This window comes from Pleurodeles waltl, chromosome 3_1, assembly GCF_031143425.1.
Source record: "Pleurodeles waltl isolate 20211129_DDA chromosome 3_1, aPleWal1.hap1.20221129, whole genome shotgun sequence".
Taxonomy (NCBI): Eukaryota; Metazoa; Chordata; class Amphibia; order Caudata; family Salamandridae; genus Pleurodeles; species Pleurodeles waltl.
Window position 1 is genome coordinate 414,082,470 of NC_090440.1, and position 24,129 is coordinate 414,106,598.

General features: G+C 43.6%; 1 protein-coding gene across 2 annotated transcripts in view; it reads right to left on the bottom strand.

Moving 5' to 3' along the window:
• TTLL13 (tubulin tyrosine ligase like 13) overlaps nucleotides 1–24,129 on the bottom strand; it is a 309,143-nt gene that overhangs the window by 72,685 nt on the left and 212,329 nt on the right. For both annotated transcript variants that reach the window (XM_069222660.1, XM_069222659.1), the window contains exon 14: nucleotides 820–1,171. In XM_069222660.1, the coding sequence (XP_069078761.1) occupies nucleotides 820–1,171 (352 nt within the window). The remainder of the gene's footprint in view (nucleotides 1–819; nucleotides 1,172–24,129) is intronic.

Below are 24,129 nucleotides of genomic sequence, written 5' to 3' on the forward strand. Positions count from 1 at the left end.
TATGGGTATGACCGTCTAATTCCTAAACAACCTTCTCAATGTCTTACCATTTTATGGTGTATCTCATGGGACTTCAAAACAGAACTGAGACAACGGACTGATAAATGACTGATGACCCCAAGTGAGCGGGTCAGCACCTAATTCCATTATAGCCTCTGCATACGAGCTTCAACATAAAGAAAGATATATATTTTGACTAGTCTCATTTTCAAATATAATCTAATCATAAATAAGGTGTTTAAAATTGCTCCTGGATCCCTCTGGACCCATAGGGATACAATATCAGTTTTGAGGGAGGGTGACAGCCTTATGTTGTCCACAAATACTGTACACACACTAGTGGATGGAAAAAAGGAAATGGCACACAGAGGACAGGAAGGGGCCCAGGGTGAACGTTTCAGATCAAATAATGAAAGGTTTAACTGAATATAAGCACAAAATACATTTATGAAATACTAGAATCCAAACTATCCCCCCGTAACAATCCATCCTCAAGAGGAAATTCTATTCAGATAAGCTCTAGTGACAGATCACAACAAACGATTAACAGATCTGTAATGCGTCCACAGTGTGCTAAGTATCTAAATACTCAGTACATTCTTTTAGGGAAATAACCCACATTCCAATAAGGGATGGAAGTTTCTGGCCAGTCCCCAGCATAAGACCAACTGTTATACCTTTGAGGAACAGTGAAAAAGACTACAATCTCATTGTATACATTCCATGCATTTATTTTCTACCAACATGTTTATGGCACCAACCTATCAGTTCACAGATGAAGAATTCCACCCACAATGTCCAAGGAAGATCTGTACTCACTAGATTCAGCTTTGACTCGCGCACTGGAAAATCGAACTAGACCTCCATCCTTCAGTGACTTGGCACATGATGTGGCGTCAACGGCTCCTGTCAGCAATCCGGTATTCTGGCCACCAGTCCAGACCAGGCTCTTTGGCTGTGGACTCTGTCTCAATGCACATTTTGTCGAAGGGGGAACACCTCCAAAGAAGCCAGGAGCAAAGTTATGCTGTAGCAAACGTTGGGACTTTTCTGCTGTAAGTGGGACAGCCTGTTTAGCCAGATCAGCCGTTCCTACTAGGTAGGACAAGGGAAGGTGTGACAGGAAGCCTTCATTCTCCTGACAGAGAAACATATCATGGATAAACCGTGTCTGCAACAAGCAAGACAAGAAGGAATCATTTTTTATAATAGAGAATATAAAAACGTATGATAACATTTGAATGTGAAATATTTTCTTCTTTACCAATTTACTGAACAAGATTATATTGATGGCATAAAGAATAATACTTAAAGAATGAATTAAGTCAAAATGAACAAGCGTACTATAAAATTACCTGGCTAACCCAGACCTCTGATTAATGTTATACCGCACCAGCATCTTAGGGTGAGGGTGCTGGGGTAGTTTATTTATAAAGGGGTGGGGGAACGTTTAAGGAAGGGCAGGAGGAGGGGGGAGAGAAGAGGAGGAAGGATCGGGAGAGGACGTGGTGAGGTAAGTGGGGTTGGGGTAGGGTTGTTGGGTAGTTTGTAGCCGTGGGGGTGGATATAGTGCTTAGGGTGGGTGAGGGGGTGTTCGGGTACTTTAGTTTTGAGGGGCGGGGGGTCGGAGTATTATTTTTTTTAGGTCTCAGGGTGGGTGGGTGGGTGTTGTTGTCATTTACTTTTTAGGGTTGTGGTCGGTAGTCGGGATAGCTTTTTTTTTTTAGGACTTAAGGTGGGTGGGGGTTGTTGTAGTATACTTTTTAGGCGGGGAGGTTTTAGGGCTTACGGCGGGTGGGGGGTGTCGGGGTGGTTTCGTTTTTAGGGACAGGGGCTGGGTGGTCATGGTAGGTTTTTTTTTAGGGCTCAGGGCGGATGGGGGTCTAGGATAGTTTACTTTTGAGGGGGGTGGGAGGTCGGGATAGTTTTCTTATTTTTAGGGCTCAGGCAGGTGGGGTTGTCGGAATAGTTAAGTTTTATGGGGCAGGGGTGGGGGGGGCCAAGGTAGTTTTGCATGACAGAACTATGCATGCCGTTTCGCATGCGTTTCCACACATGAGTTTACTAGCATGCTTTTACAACGAAATTCGTTGTAAAGGCATGCGTGGTAAAGCCATGCGTGGAAACAACACAATCGTGCTTCCGACTGCGTTGCTAAGACATTTGTTGTTCCGGCATGCGTGGTTACATCATACAACCACATGATCTCTATTGTTCATTTATTATACCTGTCATACACTACAAGGAATGTAAAACCTTGCATAAAACCTGCTCTTGTTTGAATGTTACAGGTACAGTTCATGGCCCAATGATAGGTTTGTTTCCCATGCAGAATGCACAATGACGTTTTTGGTCTTGCTCAGAATTCCAGTTAAGAGCACCTTTGAAAACCGCTTGAGCAATGTACATGGTTTTAAGAGATATGACCAAGTCTTTCAAATGCTGAAATCCAATCAGCCAGTTTGTATAGTAGGCAGTGTATAAAAGCACCCATGTGGTGCTTGCTGCTTCGTAATGAAATTTCAGAGCGTGGTAAAGAGCCTTTGCTGTAATGCTGCAAGTCGCAACTGAAGTTCTTCTGGAGGACAAGATGAGCACCCCTCAGACCCAGTTTGTTACATAGTCATACAATTAGTTATACAGCTATATTATGGTACAAACCTAGGGCTAGTTAATGGTATGACTATTAGGAGGCAGCCTTTGTCATTTCATAGTACGTGCCATATCATGTAAACGTATATATAACAGCTATATATTTCAACTCCTCCTCTCGAACATCTTACCCCTGGAGAGAGATATATTGTATCACACGTATATAAACAAGTGTGCATTGGGTGTGGAGTTTCGAAGGTGTGGTCTCCTTCCGTCTGTTCCCTGGAATGTGGTAATTTCCATTTAGATACATCATTATATTATTCTCCCCTATCTACCCTTTACTTCTGTTGAGCATGTGTGGGCTACACATGACTATCTTAGAATCACATCAGCTTATGGTTTTCCTTAAATTTAAGGACGCTTACAATCATTACCTCTATTTTCCTTCAAGGCATGGGTCATCTCCTCCTACTGCAATGCAAGGGGGGGTTGCGCAATCCCCTTCTTTCTTCTCCTCTGAGTGCTCTACTTTCAACCTTTGCCCAAAATAGTACTTCTCTACTCCGAGTATCTAACCGGGGGGGCCCAGGTGCTTTCCATCTCAGTGTAACAGCCCTCTTGGCTAATATCATTGCTACATCTGCAAACTTTGTAGCTACCTAATTTTTCTTAGGTTGTGCTTGTATCCCAAGCATACAGCCCTCCACACTCCCTGTATCTGTTCTCCCTTTGCTGCTGCCTTTTTCAGTGATCACCATATTCCAAAAAGAAAGCAAGGTAGGGCAGCTCCATAACATTTGTTGGAACTTAGAGGGTTCATAAATACACCCATGGCAGGCTGCTGGGGGGCTTGGGTATAAATTCCCTAACTTGTATGGGGTGTGGCATGTTTTGTGTAATAATAAACTGGATAGACCTAAAGCTGGCTTTTCAGGGGCACCTATTTAGGGTATTCAAGCGCTTGGTGTTATTCCTCATCATTAAATACACAGCCTACAAAACTTTACAGTTTAGCCCGTTGACACCAGGGTGTTACCCCAGGGTGCTCACCAACAGATTTGGTAGGGCATGCAACCATCCATGCCACCATAGCCATGCAACCATCCTGCGGCCCACTGTATGTATCATCAGCACCTCTGCATGCATCAGTGGCTCCACTGCGTCCATGTTCCCCATCCAAATGTTATGCACAGCTGATGTACTTCCCAGGACCTTATTTTCCTGAACACTTGCATCATGTGCCGGTGGACAGGTAAAAGGAATTCCCTCAGTCAAAGGGTGCCACACCCTATGCATTTTAAAGGATGGTCCTTTTATAATGTCTATAAATTGTGCAAAATGTGCACCGACATAATAGAGAAGAGGCTGTGCCAACATCTTGAACGCCTTCTGTGATACAGAAAAGCTCCCCAGGAGAATAAAATGCTGGTAAACGCCAGTTGCACCGTTAAGACACTTCACTAATCCGGCCCATGGTGTCTATTCAACAATTCTAAGGTGCACCATGGCGGTAGTTAGAGGACTAGTGCCAGAATTTTTTATCCTAGTACGGCGATTTGCAGGATTAGCATCCTGGGTGCCTTGGACGCAACGGTTACGTCCTGGGCAGTACCGCTCGGGTGCCCAGGACGTAACCATTACATCCAAGTAGGGGCCCTTGAGGGTAGCGCTTGCGCTGCCTCGGGGGGCCTGGGGCCCCCCTCCCCTGGGCAGGGATGGAAGGGGAATCGCTTCCCCTTTCACCCCGCCCCCCGAACCTCCTGTGGCGTCTGAAGATGTCAGCGCACGATCGCCCGCTGACATCATCAGAGGCCTGCCCCTGCGCTGGGAGCTCAGCTTCCAACGCTGATCGGGCAGCAGAAATGCCCACTAGACACCAGGGAAATATATATTTTTTTTGTTTACTATATTTTTTTATATATGGGGAGCGACCCCTTAGGCAAGGGTCACTCCCCTGGGGGGCAAATTGTATTTAGCCCATTTCTGCCCCCCTATTTTTATTAGGCCGAAACCACTAGACACCCGAGATTTTTATTTGTTTGCGTCAATTTCACGCAAGGGGAGAGACCCCTTAGGCAAGGGTCATTCCCCTGAGGCGCAAATTTATTTTAGGCCATTTCTGCCTATTTTTATTAGGCCGATCTGCCCCCAAGGGGGGCAGAAACCACTAGGCACCGGGGATTTTTATTTGTTTGCGTCAATTTCTTGCAAGGGGAGCGATCCCTTATGCAAGGGTCAATCCCCTGGGGGGGGGGGGATTTATTTCAGCCCATTTCTGCTCCCCTTGGGGGCAGATCGGCCCTATTTCTATTACGCCGATCTGCCCTGGGGGGGGGGAGCAGATACCACTTAGGCACCAGGTATTGGTGTGTGTGTATGTGTGTGTTTGTGTGTGTGTTTTGTTTGGGGGGGCAGCCCCTTGGGCAAGGGTTGCTCCGCATGGGGTCACATTACTGCTGGCCATATCTGCCCCCCTAGGGGGCATATCGGCCTATTTTTGGAAGGCCCATCCGCCCCCAAGGGGGGCAGAAAGCCTACCAGAGACCACAGAAGATTTTATTTTCAAAATAAGAGGGTGCGGGTATTGCCAAATAAATGGGACCAAAGTTGTTCTGCCCACCAGTGGGCAGATGGGGCAATTACCCCCGATCCACACCCCAGAGGGGGCAGAAAGTCTACTAGATGCCAGGGAATTAAAAAGAAAATAGTGTGGTGGTGGCTACCAATCAGAATGGGCATGGGTGTGCCCCCACCGCAACTGAAGGGGGTATCAGTCTTTCAGCTCTCCCCCCGCACACTAAAACATCTTGTCCCATGGCAAGCAAGAGGGCATTTGATTATTTTGGGTTTTGGTTTTACATTTGGGCCAAGAAGAGCTTGGCTAACTCTCAAAATCGTCCCACTTGGAATGGTGAGGGCTGCACTTTTTGTACTTTGTGACGCTGTAATGTAGAAAAATCTACAAGACCTAGACACATCTAAAAACTAAACATCTGGGTGAGTCCACATGCACCCTGTACCATTTTCTTACCCACAATGCCCTGCAAACCTCCAACTTTGATGGAAATCACACATTTTTTCCACATTTTTGTGATGGAACCTTGCGGAATCTGCAGGAATCCACAAAATTCCTACCACCCAGCATTGTCTCATCTGTACCAATAAATATTGTTCCCCACTTGTCAGCCTAAAAATGTTTTTTTTTCAAACTGCCCTTTTGGACCCGCTTTGGTTCCCCCTTAATTTCGACATGTTTTTGGCTCTTCCCTGTCACAGGCACTTGGCCCACCTACACAAGTGGGGTACCAGGAGGCTGAGAGGAATGTTGGGTGGTAGGAAAATTGTCCCAGTGAGGTGATCCCACACAGAAATGTAGGGAAATGTGATTTTCAGCTACATTTGAGGTTTGCTGAGGATTCTGGGTAAGAAAACACTGTGGGGTCCACGCAAGTCACACCTCCTTGGACTACCCGAGGTGTCTAGTTTTCAGAAATGTCTGGGTTTGGTAGGTTTCCGTGAATGGCTGCTGAGCCCAGGACCAAAAATGCAGGTGCCCCCCCCCCCCCCCCCCCCCCCCCACCACCACACACACAAAAACAGGCAGTTTTGAATTTGATAATTTTCATGTGTCCACATAGTGTTTTGGGGCATTTCCTTTCGTGGGCACTAGGCCTACCCACACAAGTGAGGTACCATTTGTGTTGGGAGACATGGGGGGAACGCTAAGTGGAAGGAAAATTGTGGCTCCTCTCACATTCCAGAACTTTCTGTCACTAAAATGTGAGGAAAAAGTGTTTTTTGGGCCACATTTTGAGGTTTGCAAAGGATTCTGGGTAACAGAACCTGGTGAGAGCCCCACAAGTCACCCCATCTTGGATTCCCCTAGGTGTCTAGTTTTAAAAAAATGCACAGGTTTGGTAGGTTTCCCTTGGTGCCGGCTGAGCTAGAGGCCAACATCTACAGCTAGGGACTTTGCAAAAAACACGTCAGATTTCAATGTAAAAATGTGATGTGCCCATGCTGTGTTTCTTGTCGCGAGCATTAGGCCTACCCACGCAAGTGAGGTACCATTTTTATCGGAAGACTTGGGGGGAACACAGAATAGCAAAACAAGTGTTATTGCGCTTTTTTTTTTTCTCTACATTTTTTCCTTCCAAATGTAAGACAGAGTGTAAAAAAGATGCCTATTTGAGAAATGCCCTGTAATTCACATGCTAGTATGGGGACTCCGGTATTCAAAGATGTGCAAATAACCACTCATTCTCAACACCTTATCTTCTGCCTATTTTGGAAATACAAAGGTTTTCTTGATACCTATTTTTCACTCTTTTTATTTCAGCATATGAATTGCTGTACACCCGTATACAATGAAAACCCATTGCAAGGTGCAGCTCATTTATTGGCGCTGGGTACCTAGGGTTCTTGATGAACCTACAAGCACTATATATCCCCGCAAACAGAAGAGTCCAGCAGACGTTATGGTAGATTGCTTTAAAAGACATCTCAGGAAAAAGTTACAGAATAAAACATGGAGAAAAATGGCTGTTTGTTTTTTCACCTCAATTTCAATTTATTTTTTATTTCAGCTGTTATTTTCTGTAGGAAACCTTGTAGGATCTACACAAATTACCCCTTGCTGAATTCTTAATTTTGGCTACTTTTCAGAAATGTTTAGCTTTTTGGGATCCAGCATTGGTTTCACACCCATTTCTGTCACTAACTGGAAGGAGACTAAAAGCACAAAAAATAGTAAAAATGGGGTATGTCCCAGTAAAATGCCATAATTGTGTTGAGAAATGTGGTTTTATGATTCAAGTCTGCCTGTTCCTGAAAGCTGGGAAGATGGAGATTTTAGCACCGCAAACCCTTTGTTGATGCAATTTTCAGGGAAAAAACACCATGAGCCTTCTTCTGCAGCCATTTTTTCCCTTTTTTTTTTTTTAAAACGAGATTTTCGCTATATTTTGACTAATTTCTTGGTCTCCTTCAGGGGAACCCACAAACTCTGGGTACCTCTAGAATCCCTAGGATGTTGGAAAAAAAGGACGCACACTTGGCGTGGGTAGCTTGTGTGGACAAAAAGTTGAGGGCCTAAGCGCGAACTGCCCCAAAGAGCCTAAAAAAGGCCTAGCATCTGAGGGGAAAAGGCCTGGCAGCGAAGTGGTTAAATATGCCCCTTAATCTTCTTATTTATGAAGGAGGGGTTTGGTCCATCCCTTTAAGTGAGTACAATTGAAGACCTATTCCTAGTTTGACAAAAATGACTTGTTATCATTGCAACTATTAGTGCTCTATTTCCCTTTTAACGTGGTTAAATGGAAAAGAGAGCACTTTTTCATTTAAGATGGACATGCCATTATAATATTGTTAACGAGGTCACATTAGCGGGTGTATTCTGAGCCAGAAACTGAGACAAGGCGCTTTACATTAACAAACTACAGTATCATTGTGCCTTGTTTCAATACCAATTACTAGAACAGAACTAGAGTACTAAAAAAGCTCACAAAATATGCCAGTGTAGGATACATGCTGCTGGACAAGACAGCTGTAGATACCTTCACTTTCGGTTGCTGGAAAAAAATTGTAAAGAGAAACCGTTGCCATCTCATCTGCTCTAAATTCTAGAACTGAAAGCGCCAAAAAACACATTATTTATATTGGAAAGGATACGTCTTGTATATTTCAACTATTTCGAGTCTGTGAAGATTGTTTTAAACTGTGCAACCTATTGAAGTTTCTTTACGTCTCTTACAATAGGTATGCCAGTGATCTGGTGCAGAGAAGTTGTGCTATTAAGAAATTGATTACTAACGTCTTGTTCAATAGGGAATCTATAGTTGCGGGCTACACGTGGTACAGTGGAAGATTGCAAGTACGAAAACTGATACTCATACGTCTGGAATGTTTTCAAGTTAGAAGCATCCTTTATCAACTTTAGAAATCACGATTTTCACTGATTGTAAGTATGCAACATTTTGCATACTTAACACTTTACTGAATACATAGACTCTCTAACATTGTCAATATTTTATAGGTTAGCATTCCTATATTTGTAGATATCAACCTTGCATATTTTTCCTACTCACCTGTCTGGCTATTTGCTGGATTAGATAAAAAACCTTATGCATGTTTTGGAAAAGGTTATATTTGGGTAAGGTGCAACATTTCATCTGACAATTGTCAAGGAAGGCATCCTAAAGATTGAAACTCGTGTCCCAGTTGAGTAGACTTGCAGTCACCCCTTTCCAGTCTCTCTCATCCTCTCCAAAACGGTTATGGTTGGACAACCAACTTGGCCCAAACAATGGAAGAGAGACTACATATGTGCTGAAACTGCACTTCTTCAAACTAAGCAGGATCCCAATGGAACCGGAGACAAACAGCCTTAGGCCCTGCTACAACCGATATCATAGATCATTGACAAAATGGCACTTCCTAACTGAAGCTATCCCCTTAAAATCGAGACAACCAACAAGTGGTTCTCTTAGGAGAGGAACAAGGAGAGTAGATCCCTCACAGTCTACCTTTGCATAAGAAAGCAAAACGCATCACACATGAATCTGGAAAAGTTGCAAACTGGCTAACAAATCAGTGGTCTTCTGACAAGAAACTGTTTTAGAAAAAATCATCCGAGTAAATTATTTGAATTGTAAAACGAAACATAACCACCTGTCCAACCTATACCTGACCCTTCAAACAACAAATGTAAAAAATAAAATCTCCAGTCCCTGAAGAAACACTAAAAAACATAGAACTCTCCCTCATCCAATGGTAAACAACACACTAAAAGATGCAATATCTCAGAAATCTTCATGCATCTGGCTATCTTTCGAGGAATTCATCCAACCTGAGCTCGTGCATACTGTATTATTGTGAATAATAAACTCTCCACCCACTTCCTTATCACTCTATCCACCATCGTCCTTCAGGGTATTAGCCTATCCCATGCCCCATTATGGATCAGCATAATCAATGCCTCTTTGACCCTGGGAGAAATGCCAGGCTGTCTAAATATTGGATAGGTGTCACCACCTTAAAAAAACAGATAAATAAACAAATAAATAAATACAAATAAATCAGGAGCTGATTCAGAAAATCTGAACAATTTCTGTCCAATTTCCAACCCCCCTTTACTTGACAAAACACAGCAAAGTTGTGTGCAACTAAAACATTTATTGTGGATAATGATCTGTTGAATGACTTCCAATCAGGCTTCAGACAGGTGTGTAGCACAAGAAATTGCAGTCCTTCAGATAGCCGACGACACACCATGCATGCTTGACAAAGGGAACTTCTGTCTTCTACTACTGCTTGGCCTGTCAGAAGTAATTGACACAGTCAGCCACCACTCTGCCCTAGAGACACAGGAGGAACAAATGGGAATGAAGGGGAAAGTTCTCAAATAGTTTGCTTCAGATTACAAAAAAAACTGGAAAAATATGTGTTCATTTCCAACACATCCTCTCTTCTCCAAGGGGTTCCTAGGGATCCATGCTATCCTGATGCATTTTAACCTATACCTGGAACAACTAGCGGCAGTCTGACACTCGACAATATTGCCTATCACTGCAGATGACACTCGGCTATATATGAATGTTTTCTTCCAAAAGACACTACTCATTCTGTCAAGATTCTCTATATCCAGTCTTAGATTTCAGTACAATATCTGAAGCTGAACCCTACAGAAAGGTCATCCTATTTTCCCCTGCACAATTTTCAATTATTGGTCAAACCTGGGAGACAATTCCAACATACTGGACTGTAAACCTATAACACCTGAATGTATTAATTCGTTGGGCTACATGCTACACAAAAATGTTAATCTTCAGACCCATTTTTTTTCTTTTCCAAAGGAGCATAATATCATTTTAGACTACCTAGTGACGTCAAACCTTTTATCCATGAGAACAACTTCAAATCAGTGATTCCATCCCTATTGCTCTGTAGGATAGACTATGGGAGCTGCTCTCTGGCATCCATAACTCCATCTGTTTGCAATTAATGCTTCCCTCTATGGAGCTATAAGGTTAATTTTAGGGTTTCGAAGGTATGATCATAACACACTGATCCAGATGTCTCCATCAACACAAAACACATATTCAAGGTGGCATGCAGACTGCATACATGCTTGTATTCTTGATTCCCCTAATACCTATCATACAGACTGATAATTTCTATGGCAACCTGCTCTTAGTGAAGCTCAGACAACCTCCTGCTAGAAGCTTCAGTCATCTCCTGAAATGCAACCACAATGTGGAATTTAATCTCCCCAGCAACTAGAAAACAACCTCTTGAGTCAACTAACAGACACCTTAGTCCAAAGATACTACGGCATTGAATGCTGTTTCTTAACTGACTCGTCCAACAAGGCCATTGGCCCATTACCCTTCCTGGTCTAGAAAACACTCAACAGAACCTCAGAAATAAATAATGTGTTTATGATCCATCAAATCTGGCAAACGTGTGCAAAAGTTGGCCGATGTGATGTTCAATGGCAAAAGCTGTTACAAACATTTAGTCTAGAGAAAGGTCCATTTTGGAAGGCTGAATTTCTGAGAGGTTGAGTTAGCTAATGGCGGTTGGGAGTAAGACATCTAAGTGTAAACAACAGCATCTTACACCTTGTGCACCTGGCTACCTGCATTTCAAGTAAATCAAAAAGGGGGGTTGGAGGGACCGGGAGGTTATATGGTCCAGAGTACAGTCTACCAAATGTAATCCTATAAATAAGAGTACACTGTTCCAAACTACTCTGACGTCCTGGGAGACCTGGGGTCTCAGGAGCAAGAGCCCTCAAGCATCACAATGGATGACTGGCATCATCATCAGGAAATGCTCCTCGCCAGGCCGTCGCTGCAACGCCTGCCGGGCTCCCCGAGGGGGGCTCTTACGCCGTACTGTTCTAATAGTGAACTAATGTGTTCTACTAATTAAGCGTGAAAGCCTACAGCAGGAGTAGGCAAGGGTTGGAGAGAACAGAAAAAATGTTTAAAATTGGTTATTCATCACGCCAAAACATCATACCTTTAATCAGTCTAGGGTGGATGAAGACCAAGATTAAAAAATGAGTGAAAGTCACACTAGAGTGTGATGCTCACATGACTTTCAAAACGACAAACCTAGGGGACTATAAATGATCTAGTACCTCTACACCAAGGTCAACATGTTTCGCGTCCTTACGGTCCAACCGGATCCATTGACGCTTCATCAGGACCAAAGATCATAAGATTAAACCTCTTCTCCAAAATACAACAAAAGTTTTGAAACACCCTCACTTTAGGATTGAAAACCATCACTTACATTGAAGTCAACTGGTAAAGTCAGGTCGCCCATCCCCAAACTGAGACCGGGCTCCTTGGGACGCACGTTCTAAGGACTCACATAAACAAATTTTGTCAGAGGTCCTTTGTTGTGGACCTACCCTCTAGACGGCGCCCCATATAATCTTATGATTTTTGGTCCTGATGAAGCGTCAATGGTCCCCTAGGTTTGTCGTTTTGAAAGTCATTTGAGCATCACACTCTAGTGTGACTTTCACTCATTTTTTAATCTTGGTCTTCATCCACCCTAGACTGATTAAAGGTATGATGTTTTGAGGCGATGAATAACCAATTTGAACAAAAAATTCTGTTCTCTCCAACCCTTGCCTACTCCTGCTGTAGGCTTTCACGCTTAATTAGTAGGACACATTAGTTCACTATTAGAACAGTACGGCGTAAGAGCCCCCCCTCGGGGAGCCCGGCAGGCGTTGCAGCGCCGGCCTGGCGAGGAGCATTTCCCGATGATGATGCCAGTCATCCATTGTGATGCTTGAGGGCTCTTGCTCATGAGACCCCAGGTCTCTCAGGACGTCAGAGTAGTTTTGAACAGTGTACTCTTATTTATAGGATACCTGCATTTCAACACAGATTCCACAGTGGGAATAGAGGTAGGTGTCCTAGCAGTGGAGAAGTGGAGAGGTAGATGCAGATCACTGCCCCATCTTTTGTGAGTAAACTCACGTTTTTGGCACAAAAAAAAAATTATGTTTACCTGCTTATGAGGGCCTTGTTGATAAGTGTTTACTGTTTGCTGTGGTAAATCATTCTGTTCTCTTTTTAAAATTGAATTTTCATTGTTTTATCGTTTGCCACACTCAGTCAGTGCAACAGCACTCAAACGGCAGGTTCATCCACTAGTTTAAAGAGAATCGGAATGAAACTGTGACTAAGAAGAAAAGTGTTGATAAACGTATAATAAATTGATATGGATATCCTATCTGTTTAAGGATTGTGTCTAGTGCTTATAATGGCCCCGGGTAAAAGAAGACACTTTAGGGTGCCAGGAAAAGCAATTAAGCATCTATGTTTGATTCTTTTTAAACTCCAATGAATACGCCTTCCCACCTCAGCTACTGGGGCCATAGATGGTGGCAATTGGTGCTCTCTTAACCTTGGACGTCAGTTGTTATAAATGCTTAAATGAGGAGTAAATCCTTTTCAATATGTAAAAAAGGCAACATACTTTCAAGTACAAAAAATACCGCAACATGAGCTGAACCGCAATTTAAAGTGTTTCTAAGAGCCCGTTTTAGAGGGCTACAGAAACTACAATGGGAGATGTTTTCGGTCTACAAATGCTCAAGTTAAATTTTAACTCTCCAATGTAATGTATAGTTTTTTTTTCTCGGACCCAACCATATAGAAAGTATTTGGATGCATTACCAGATAGCCTTGTTTGATGTTATAATTAACATTTAACGTAGTCATGTATAAGGAATTATGTTAATCATTACCATAAACACAACATTCAACAGGTTTTGAGGTATATTTCTTTTAATGTAAATGCAGAGGTCATATCAGATGATTAGATCATGCTTGGACCGCAGGTATAGCCCCATCAAGGTCAAAGTTCATATCCTGTATCCCACGCATGGGGCAAATGGTATTCTCTGATGGTTCTATTTCCCGCATCTCCTCTTCACAAGGGACACTGAACTCAAACAAGTCCTGGAGGAAGAGAGAAGGAAAATCAGCCTCTGTACGCTCTAAGGTTCTGGTTCTCTGCCCCCTTATGGTATATCAGTAGTTTTGCGAAAGAGTGAAGGGAAATCAGGCTCTGTACACTCACAGTTTGTGGCCTGCCTTCTAAGAGGCTCATAAGTCCACTTACATAGGTCTCCCATCCTGGGGTAGCCCACCTACTTTGGAAAAGTGCTAGTAGATTGGCATCATGGTGGATGCAGGTATCCCAATTTCCAAGCAGCCAATGAGGTAGTGCATGGAGGGAACCATGAACTATCCTGTCCCCAGCCCTTTTAAAATCATGTTGCAGTGTTCCAAACTAGGAATTTTGCTTCCTGCTGTCCAGCCGGTAACCCACTCTGTGAAAACCTCCCCTGCCGATTTTCTGCAACCTGTGTGCCTGTAGTCTTACCTGATAAACCCACAGAGGCATCACTCTATCTTTCACTGCCCCTGTTCTGAAGAGTTTGCAATACGCACAATTATGTTCCTAGTGTACCTGAAATATCTAGTCGCCATGACAGAGAACAAAGCTTCCCCATTCTGGCTATGCACTAGGGGGCATGCATCCCCATAACTCACACACAGAGTTTGCCTGCTGACATATTCCTGGTTGCCTGCGCAGTCCGAGCTGCGACCTGACTGTTGACATGGCACCCTTCTCTGCAGATATTCTGAAGGATGTGGCATTGGTAATTTCTTCTGTGTTAAGGTACACCTACAGACACATTGCCAATATGCAATGAATCAGGGGCGGCTCCTCCGCCTCACTAGATTGTGGGGAAAGAAAAAATAAAATGATAGTAACGCTACATTATAATTTTTTAATTTTTCCTGGGAGAAGGGGCGAGGTGGGGCTGGAGGGAGGGGCCGGAGTGGGCTATGGGCACCACATGTTCGGCCGGCCAAACAGACATGCGCACTTTGCATGTTCTCTACCCGGCTGTAGGGCACAGCTGAGTGGAGAACATGCCCAGGATCCCAGACTGAGTGACGAGGCAGGCCGCTCAGACCAATCATGACACTACTGTCATGCTTGTGACAGCAGTGTCGTGACTGGCTGGGCGCCTGTGTGCAGCGGGGAAGAGGGCGGAGGGGAGACGACCACCTCTCCCGCACAGGTAAGCATGTTTTCTTTCTTTCTTGTTATCACGTCCCGCCCCACAACCCCTGGTGTGTGGCAGCTGTCACTGAATAAATATATTTATACAGTATTATTGTAATTTCGTAACATTTTGTTCACAATAAAAAACGATTTTGAAGTCATGTTCGTTCAGACAAAATAAAATAGTACTGACAAATGAAATGAGGGATGCAACAGAAAAACTAGACGTCGTAGCACAGTTTTTTTGGGAGGGCTTGACCTCAAACAGGATAATACGTCTCATAAAAAATCTGCCTCTATGCATTACAGAGGAGGACTACAAAATATTTGTTTAACAAACGTTACAGCCGCAGCCCTTCCTTTAGGGCGGAGGGGCCTGCCCCTGTACCTTTTGCCCCTCATGAAGAGTGTCTGTCAGGCTGAGCAAAGGTGCGATATGTGCAAACTCCTGGCTGCCTGAGGTGGATTTTGCTGGGCTGAGGTCACAGCTCCTATGGGCGTGACCTCTTCAGCTCAGCAAAGGTGCCTTGAGGCCCTTCCCCTCGGTGGCGAGGGGAAGCGTCACCCATTGAATTCGACCTTGGTGCTTCAGATTTAAGCCCTGAAGCGCCAAGGGTGAGTGTCAATCAGTGACACCTCTTCATAGAGTGGGGAGGGGTCAGAAGTCTCACTGACCCCCATCCCACTCTGTGATGAAGTTGGGACTGCTTCCTTCCCTCTCTGGCTGACCTAAGGACCTCAGAGCTGAAGTTAGTGTGTTTCTTAAATGAATGTTTGGTGCGTGCGTTTATGTTTGAATGTTGAGGAGTGTTGTGAATGGATGTGTGTTCATACGTGTGTGAATGAGTAAGTGTGAGTGGGCTCCCGCCCCCCCTCCTAAAATTACCAGCCGTCACTGAAACGTTACTGTTTTCAGATTTTAAAAGTTAGCAAATATTAAGTGTCAAATATATAGTGTGAGGAAAGGTGGAAAGGCGATGGGGAAAGATGATGCTGGGCAAGGGTGGAACACGTTTCCATTACTTAGTTGCAGGCCTTTAAAACAATCTTAAGCCGCAAGCTACAAAAAATATGATTCTCCTGAGTTTTGAAAATCAGTTTCAAATAAGTATTAACAATAAACAGCATCTTTAAACTCCTTATTTTGCCCATTTGCTGAAGCCTCTTTTATCACCTCTTACTCCAACAGTTGAATTACATCACAAATGTCAAGAGTCTGATTTACAACTGCAACATTATCCAAGAGGGCGTGCGCGCCCGGGTAGACATTTCCGAGGTGGAGTAAAGCCCTCTGCTCTGCCTTGAGTCCTCTGACATCACTGAGAGTGATAAATACTTGGGACTGCCTTTCTCTTGGCTACTACTGTTTAATTATAGATAGCCTTTTAAATAACCTCCTAGAATCCAGTAGAATCACGAAACAAATTTGAAATTCAATATTCAGAAGAAACAAATTTTAAAAAAATGAAAAGACAACCAAAGTCATTCTTTTTTAAACTCTATTAAAAAAAGAGGTGGCAGAGGGAAGTTGGCAGTGCCCCTATTAGGCCATTACTCAGTCTACAGCACCTACAATGCTCCGCATCAGGTATAGATACTCATTTCTATTTGAACCTTCCTGGGGGACAACAGATTTCTCCCACAGGATGCGGCTGAGTTTCACTTATTCCATCTCACTTCTGAGGACGCGTTTATGTCTCTGTTAAAAGTGTGCACTATGAATAGTTTGCTGCCAAATAATCTGCACTTGATTTCAGATGTGTATACTGACATGGCACTATTGCAGCTGAAACGAATGTGCTACAACATAAGTGTTTTTTCCTAGCATATGTTAACTAGGCCTCAGTTAGGGCTCAATGCCATCTTGTTTAAAAGGGATGTCACATACATGTTTATTCTCTGTTTATAACTGCTGCAAATAGTCAAGCAAGCTGTTTTGTTTATTTCTGAATGACACTGTCCTGAAGAAAGCCCTCTAGCATGGGCTCACTATTGTAACATTTTTTCCAAGGACATTTTGCTTGCATGTGGAATTGTATTAATTCATAATGGTTCATGGGTGTTCATGTAACTAGTTTATTCTGACACTTCCAGATAACAAGTCAGCAGCACTGAATCAATAGTCATGCAGTGGGTTAGTGCTAAAGAGTTAGGGCAATGGGACTTTTTCAAATGTTGTCATTTGATTTGTTGAAAATGTAATTTTCACACCACAATAGTTTTGCAGTTCTACTACTGTGCAAAGGGCAGAATAACTATATAACTATATAAACCCTTGAATTTCGGGGTAAGAGAGAGACCTTTCCTATAATACAAGGGATGCTGCCCAATTTCTTACTGATTTTGCTGCACTTTTGGGACTTAGCATTCTCCTGCTTTTTGCTCGTTATTATATGTTATTCTGCATCTGACCTTTATCGCACTCGATGTCAATGTAATTCAGCAGTTTTTGCATTCCATTTTTTTGGGATTGTAGTATTAACTTTTATAATGAACGTCATGGTTTTTCCTAATTCCGCTCTAGAACTCACTGAGTCAGTTCATTCTTTATTTGACTGTATTTTGAAATGCTGCTTTTTACCTTGTCTCTGGGACACATTCCCTCCTGACATTGATTTTAAGACTTTCCCTGATCATTCAACACATACAAGATTAATTTAGTAGCATCTCATTAAGTACAAGACCAGCCTGAATCTTTGAGCTCTCTGTGTGTTTCACAAAGTGATCTACTGGGTCCAACACTATTAGGTATCTCAGGAAACTTATCAAGGCGCTGTGTAGCCGGTGGAGTCAGGTTTAGCAACAAAGATGTAGGTTGAGAAAGCATTTTAAACATAATTAAAATTAATACAATAACATGTAGGATTAACATGCAGGCCTTAGATGAAATTGCAATGTTTTAAATTCAAAGTGAAAAATAGTAGGCAGACACATTATTGAAATGCTTATATTACAGTTTGCAAACTTGGCCTAGGTTAGGAATGTGAAATGTTAAACTTCCAATGAAGCTAATGTGCTGAGAATATGTTGACTTAATTTAAGAAAAGTTAGATTTTACCTTCCTGTAGGCATATTATAAAAGATGATAATAATGTATTAAAATGTATTAGCTTACTTCCGCTGGATGTTTCAAAATGAACAATAGCTTAGTCAGAGTCAATAGGTAGTGTGTGATTTAATGAAATGATGTGAAAGCCTAACCCTGAAATGAAGTTTTCTTTAAGCAGAGACAATGTTGGGAAAGTACTTCGAAGTATATAAACATTTGATAAAATTGTAGCAGATAAACTTTGCTGTCTATGGACCTTTGTTTTACCACGAGATGACAGCAAAATGTTCCTGTTCCCATGAAGACATTGTTTGCTGATTGGCTGACACAGAGAAGATGGTGCTACATGTTGCAAAAGTTTAGATTGCCATGTTCAGCTTAGTATCAGTTCCTAGAGTAGGGATACACTTTCCCATACTCTCCTAGGCAGAGACTCTCTGACTCCGTGAACTTTCACTCTCTGCCCAAATCTTTGCGCCTCAGAGACTCTACTGAGTTTCATGATCTTTCCTTTATAGAAAGGACTGCTTGATGGATAGTTGGGATTGGATCCCGAAGCTTTATGGTTTAGCTCTTAATGGGTTTTAACTGACACCTTTTCTCACCTATCCCAAATTCAATTCCGAGATTCAGACTAGGGATATTCCTTTATGTAACACGCTTTATGCATTTGCTCTGATGATATCTGATTATATTGATTTACTAAGTGATTGATAATCACTCATGCATATTAAAAAAAACAATTAACCTACTAAAAGATTTTTAAATTAAGCTCACACCAATTCTCATAATTGACTGAAAAATAGTAACTGAAATTGTGATGGCTAATTGATTGATGTACAGATCCTAGTTAATCTCATGACCAAGGTCTGACAGTTATGGCGCAAGGGTTTCTGCCCTTATGTGTTGGTAAATCTGATTTCTTAATCCAATATTCAACTGATATCTCTGCACTCCACCAAGATCACAATGTCAAATACCTTATTAATGATGATTATTGATACCTTATTGATGCGTTGGTCAAGCCCCAAGGCTGGTTTCACATTAGCTACTGGAGGTGACACTAAAGGTTTACATGCCACTGCTCTGGACACAAGCAAAGATGGGTAGGAGGCTGCCTCCTTAGAGTGACCCTCGCTATTTAGTTTCTGACTGGGGCTATGCAGGAGACAGGGTTAAGCTATCCATCAATTTTGAGAGAAAAGCATTGGAAACAGCTTACATTCAAACCTTTTTTCTGACAAAGATGCTAGCTTTATAGAACTGGTCGAGGATGGCAATTTTGGAGAAAAGATATTTCAGCCTAGAGAAATATTCCTTCACACTCTAAAAGTAGTGAAAAGTTAGAATTGCTTTAATCATGAGGGTCAGATAAGCAAAACGTATAATTGTAATAGCCGTAATCCTTGAACTGGATCAATTCTTAAACAAATCATTCATTTCCCAGACTAAAAGATGCTCCAGAGATGTCACTGCACAATAGATGTCTTAAAACAAGAGCGAAAGTATTCTAAGACTTTCCTGGACCACTCCTAATGAATAGAAACATTTGAGGGTTCAAGTCTGTTGCATGGCATTTTGTCTGCTGTAAGGTAGTTTCTTTCAAAAATCAACATCTATTTTCCTGTGCAGCCTCAGTTTTAAATTGTTAAAAATATTCTCATTTTTGATTTTGGTTTTCTTTGTTGGAAAATATATTTGTTTCTTAACATTGGTTTTCAATAATGTTGACGTAACCCATCTGGATCACAGTAGTAGTAGTTTCAGTTAAATAATCTTTAGAGGAATTACAATGCATTATTATTATAGCAAACTTCAATGACATCTAAATATAGATCAGTCTTAAATATGCAGACAAAATGCGTATTCCATTGTGTCACTGGTCCACGGCTGAAAAGCGATTCCCATTGGCAATATTTTAGTTTCACTTCAATACTATTGTGAAAATGGCAGGATCGTGTTGAATCAGCAGATGTAATTCGTTTTCATACGAATCTTTACAAAAGTTCATCAGTGGAGGTAGATTTGGTGCTTTCGTAAAGAAGCTGTGCTGCTTTCTCACAGAATATTTGGAACCTCTGTTCTATGTATACTTTCAGTGTCAGATTTAGTTTGAGACATTTTTTTAAACATGGTAGGTGTTTTCAGAATCTGAGAAGCTTTCATTCTATGCATGTTGGGTGCTTCACATCATATGTGTTAACAAAACTCCCTTTTGATAGCGCTTAAATGAATTAAAGGACAAGAGTTCATTTCATGTCTAGTTTTAGCTAATTATGTTCTTATGTATTATTATTATTATTATGGTAAATATACTTGATAACAACAAATTTCATTATTCAGTATTATATATCTCATTTGATCCTTTTCTTAAAAATGTATATAACTGAGGTAAATGAGGGGGCGTGGCCAAAAGGGCGACCGTGATGGATCTCTGAACTCGGAGCTCCATGTGAGCCCTGCATCTATCATGCAGTAATTGGTGACATCAAACCCTCAAGCACCCATATACTGAGTGGGAGAGCCAGGCGGCGGACGGGCCACGTCAAGTGAGCGTTCACCCTTGCCCTGCCTGAGGCCGCGCTGTGCTTGCATTGAGTGACCCGGGGGACCGACACTGCTCCGCACCCTTGCAGGGGGAGTCAGAGATCCTTTGGAGTCAGAGACTGGACCTGCCACCGGGGCGCAGCTCGTCTGCTGTGGCTGCGTATGGCCAGGGTGATGCTGGAGACCACACTGTGGTGAGCAGCGGTGGTGGTGTTGCTGGTGTTGTCCGGCCACGGCTCTGGCTGGGTTGCTCCACCGGGAGGCATCATTGGAGCGGCTGAAACGCTCGCCTGCTGCTTCTTTGGAGGAGCAGGAGAATGCTGCTGAACACTGACGGGCCTTCTTCCCTTTCCCTGGGGGAAAACACGGATCCTTGCCTAGTATAATATAGGGATTGGACATGGCCTATGGTTGAGCCCCTCTGGCCGGGCCACACGACTTGTCCAGAAGCCTTTACATTCCTCCTATTAACTTGATGGGTGACTGCAGCCTGGACCCCTCCCCACAAACAAGAGATATGTGCTGCATTTTCACCTACTAAGGAGTGGTGCCCAACACTGTACCACAGAGGCCTCTTGAGGGAGTTATGATTGTGCACTGACTGCTGATTCTCATGCCCCTCACGGGTGGACTAAGTAATTGATTAAAGTTGCACAGCTTGCCGCCCTGTCAATGACGCTGCCACACTACAGTTATTGCATGAGGCAAATAGCTCAGCCGTTGAGCACCCTGCCTTGGAATTGATCCAGATGCACTTCGACTCCTACTCCTTCACAGTACCCTGTCGTCCTAATCTTCCTCCGACCTCCTTGCACTGCCCGACAGCTGCCAAACATGATGGGGAAGACCAGGTCCAATAAGTTGCTGATGATGGGTGCGAACAATGCGCCGGCGCCCTCCAACCCCTCAGACAAATTCCTGGATAGCATCCATCAGCTTGAAGCCACACTACAAGCACATTAATTGCAATTTGATAAGGTTCTACAGGCTATCTTGGACATTAAGGCTCGAGACTCGGATCAACACCATCTCTCTGAAGGTCAATTTACTGTGAGCAGACCATCGCAAACTGGCTGAACGCGTTGATGACACAGAATCCACCCTTGCCACAGTGCAGCCGACGGTGCAGATCTTCAAGATCATCTGAAGCAGGATGAGACCGAGGTTGCCACACTCCACTGCAGAGCAGAGGACGTGGAAGGACACTCCCAGGGAAACAATGTTAATTTCCTTGGCTTTCCAAAGCACGCAGAGGGTTCCAGTGTGGAACTCTTTCTTGAAAACTGGCTTGCTGAGTCGGTGCTGTAGGGCAAGATACCAAAGTCCTTTCCATTGAATGGGTGCACCGCATTCCAGGGCAGTCCCCACCACCTGGTGCCCGAACACAACCAATAATAACCGAATGCTCAATTACCGGGACATGCTCTTGCATAGATTCCGCACTAAAGGACCCTGGCAGTATGAGGACAGCAAGATCACAGCCTATTCCGACTTCACCATGGCAGTACAGTGTCATTGGAATTCCTATGCCAAAGTTAAACTGCGTCTTCGCAAGGTGAACTTGAAATACGCCCAGCTGTTTCCAGTAAAGCTCCGTGTGATTAACAGCGACAAGAGTCACATCTTCCCACCCCAGAGGACATTTGAACTTGGCTACATGACAAGAACTTGGCAGGAGAATCGAAGGAGGATACAGGGACGTTCTGGCTAACCCCCAAGTCGCGGACTCTACATCAAAGCCAACCAAATGGTGGCAGCACAGGCGGCCGCTCTTTGCCACACAAATCCCTACTTACTGCTGCACTCCGAGGTGTTGGACTCCGGCTCAGATATTGGTGGCTCGCTCTCCTCTAGTGCTTCGTCCCACCCAGGACCGCAGATCACACCACACTCTGCCGATGACTTATGATGACGTCATCCCTCTCGGTGACAAATGAGTACGCACCAAGGGGGTGCCTTAATAGATGGACTATACTCCGCTCTGGAGGTATGACTTTGGGGGCTAAGAGCCTGGATGTTCGATCCAGCCAATTTGACTGGGCTCACTCCAAGCCCGCTACCACTTCACTAGGCACACCCCACCGAACTATTCCTTAAGGACATGGCCATTATACAGACACGTGTTGTATACCTATTACTTTGTTTTATAGAGGGTGGCATGAGGTCGTTTCGCACTCGAGCCTGGGGAATGGGGGTTGTTCATTTTATTGGTTTACTGGTTTCATACTGCACTGCATGTATGATTTGCTGTCTGGTTCGAGGTTTGGGAGGGGATCATCGAGAAAGGGGGGTTACTGCATACCTGCATCTGGGCAACTATACTTGATATCTATGGCTACTACTTACAGCACATTCACATGGAATATTAGAGGCATAGCTTTGCCGGCCCAAAGGCATAAGATCTATGCATGCCTCAGGTGGAAACTAATACACTTTGCATGCTTACAAGAGACTCACCTCACTAAGAGTACATTGGATAAGGTGAGCAGTCCTCATCTGGGTTGCCCCTAAAGTATCATTTGTGAAGTATAGTGTCTTAGTCGACACTGAGGGCCACTATGTGATGACGGATGGCATCCTAAACGGGCACCCTTTTTATTTGATATCCGCTATGCCCCTAACACTTCTCAGGCAGTTTTCCTGGGCTCTCTGTCACTCACCTTTGCTATTAACACCACAGGCTCCGGGGATGTGTGTGAGGGGGGAGTGATTTTAACTGTATACAAGATACAGATTGGGATCAGTCACTACCCCCTCTACAGAGAAACAAAACACTTCCAATATTGGGCCAGGACCTTGGACTTTCACGACATTTGGCGGATGGGTCACCCGGGAGAACATGAGTATTCCTATTATGTGCCGGGCACCAGGTACACACACATCTACCCTATCTCTTTTGCAACTGTGAGTGGAGGCCCCTGATATGTACCTCTGAATATCTAAGCAGAACTTCTTCAGACCATTGCCTGCTTAAAATCGCCTTTCACTGGGGGAGGCCACAGCCAGTTATTCCCACTTGGCGACTGCGCACTTGGACCTTGCACAATACAACTTACCATACTACGTTAGCCACATAGATCTCTACTTATTTTGATGAGAATACGGGTACTGGGACCACTCAAGGGGTGGAATGAGAAACTAGGAAAGTTGTCATGTGAGGACTCTGTATCTCCACAACATGGGACGTCCACTGCACTCTAACCCGAAGTATGCTGGAGTTGGAGGTGCTTCTTCGTTCTCTCGAGCTGCAGGCAATCACGGCTCCACAAGTGCATCCGAGATTGGTGGCCCTGTGTGGCAGATATTGGGACTATCTCCAATGGTTGGACAATTTAGACTATAAAGCTTCTGTGGCCCTCCAACATGCTGATGGCTACAAACCTTGCTGTATATTATGATGGTTACTATGGATAGAGGTTTCCAAGACCTTGATGGGGGCCATTCGGGATCACACCGGAGTTATCAAGAAAACATTAATGAGGTGTTTACCAGATATTATGAATATCTATACTCCTCCCCAGGGGACTTCCCTCTACCGCACATACAAGAGTACTTGCAGGTGGGATTGCCCCCTACTTTGTCCCGACTGCTGGAACAGGAACTGTAACAGCCTTTCCAGTTAGAAGAAATTGCGTTAGCAATCCAACAAATGGCACGGAGTAAAACACCAGGTATCGATGGGTTCCCGGTCGAGTACTGCATGGCCTTCAGGGATGTTCTTGCTCCTCGCCTTCTTGAAGTTTATAGTGAGGCTCAGAGGCACGGCATACTTCCCAATTCACTTCAGGAAGTCTTAATTATTGTGTTACTGAAGCCCGGCAGACATCCCA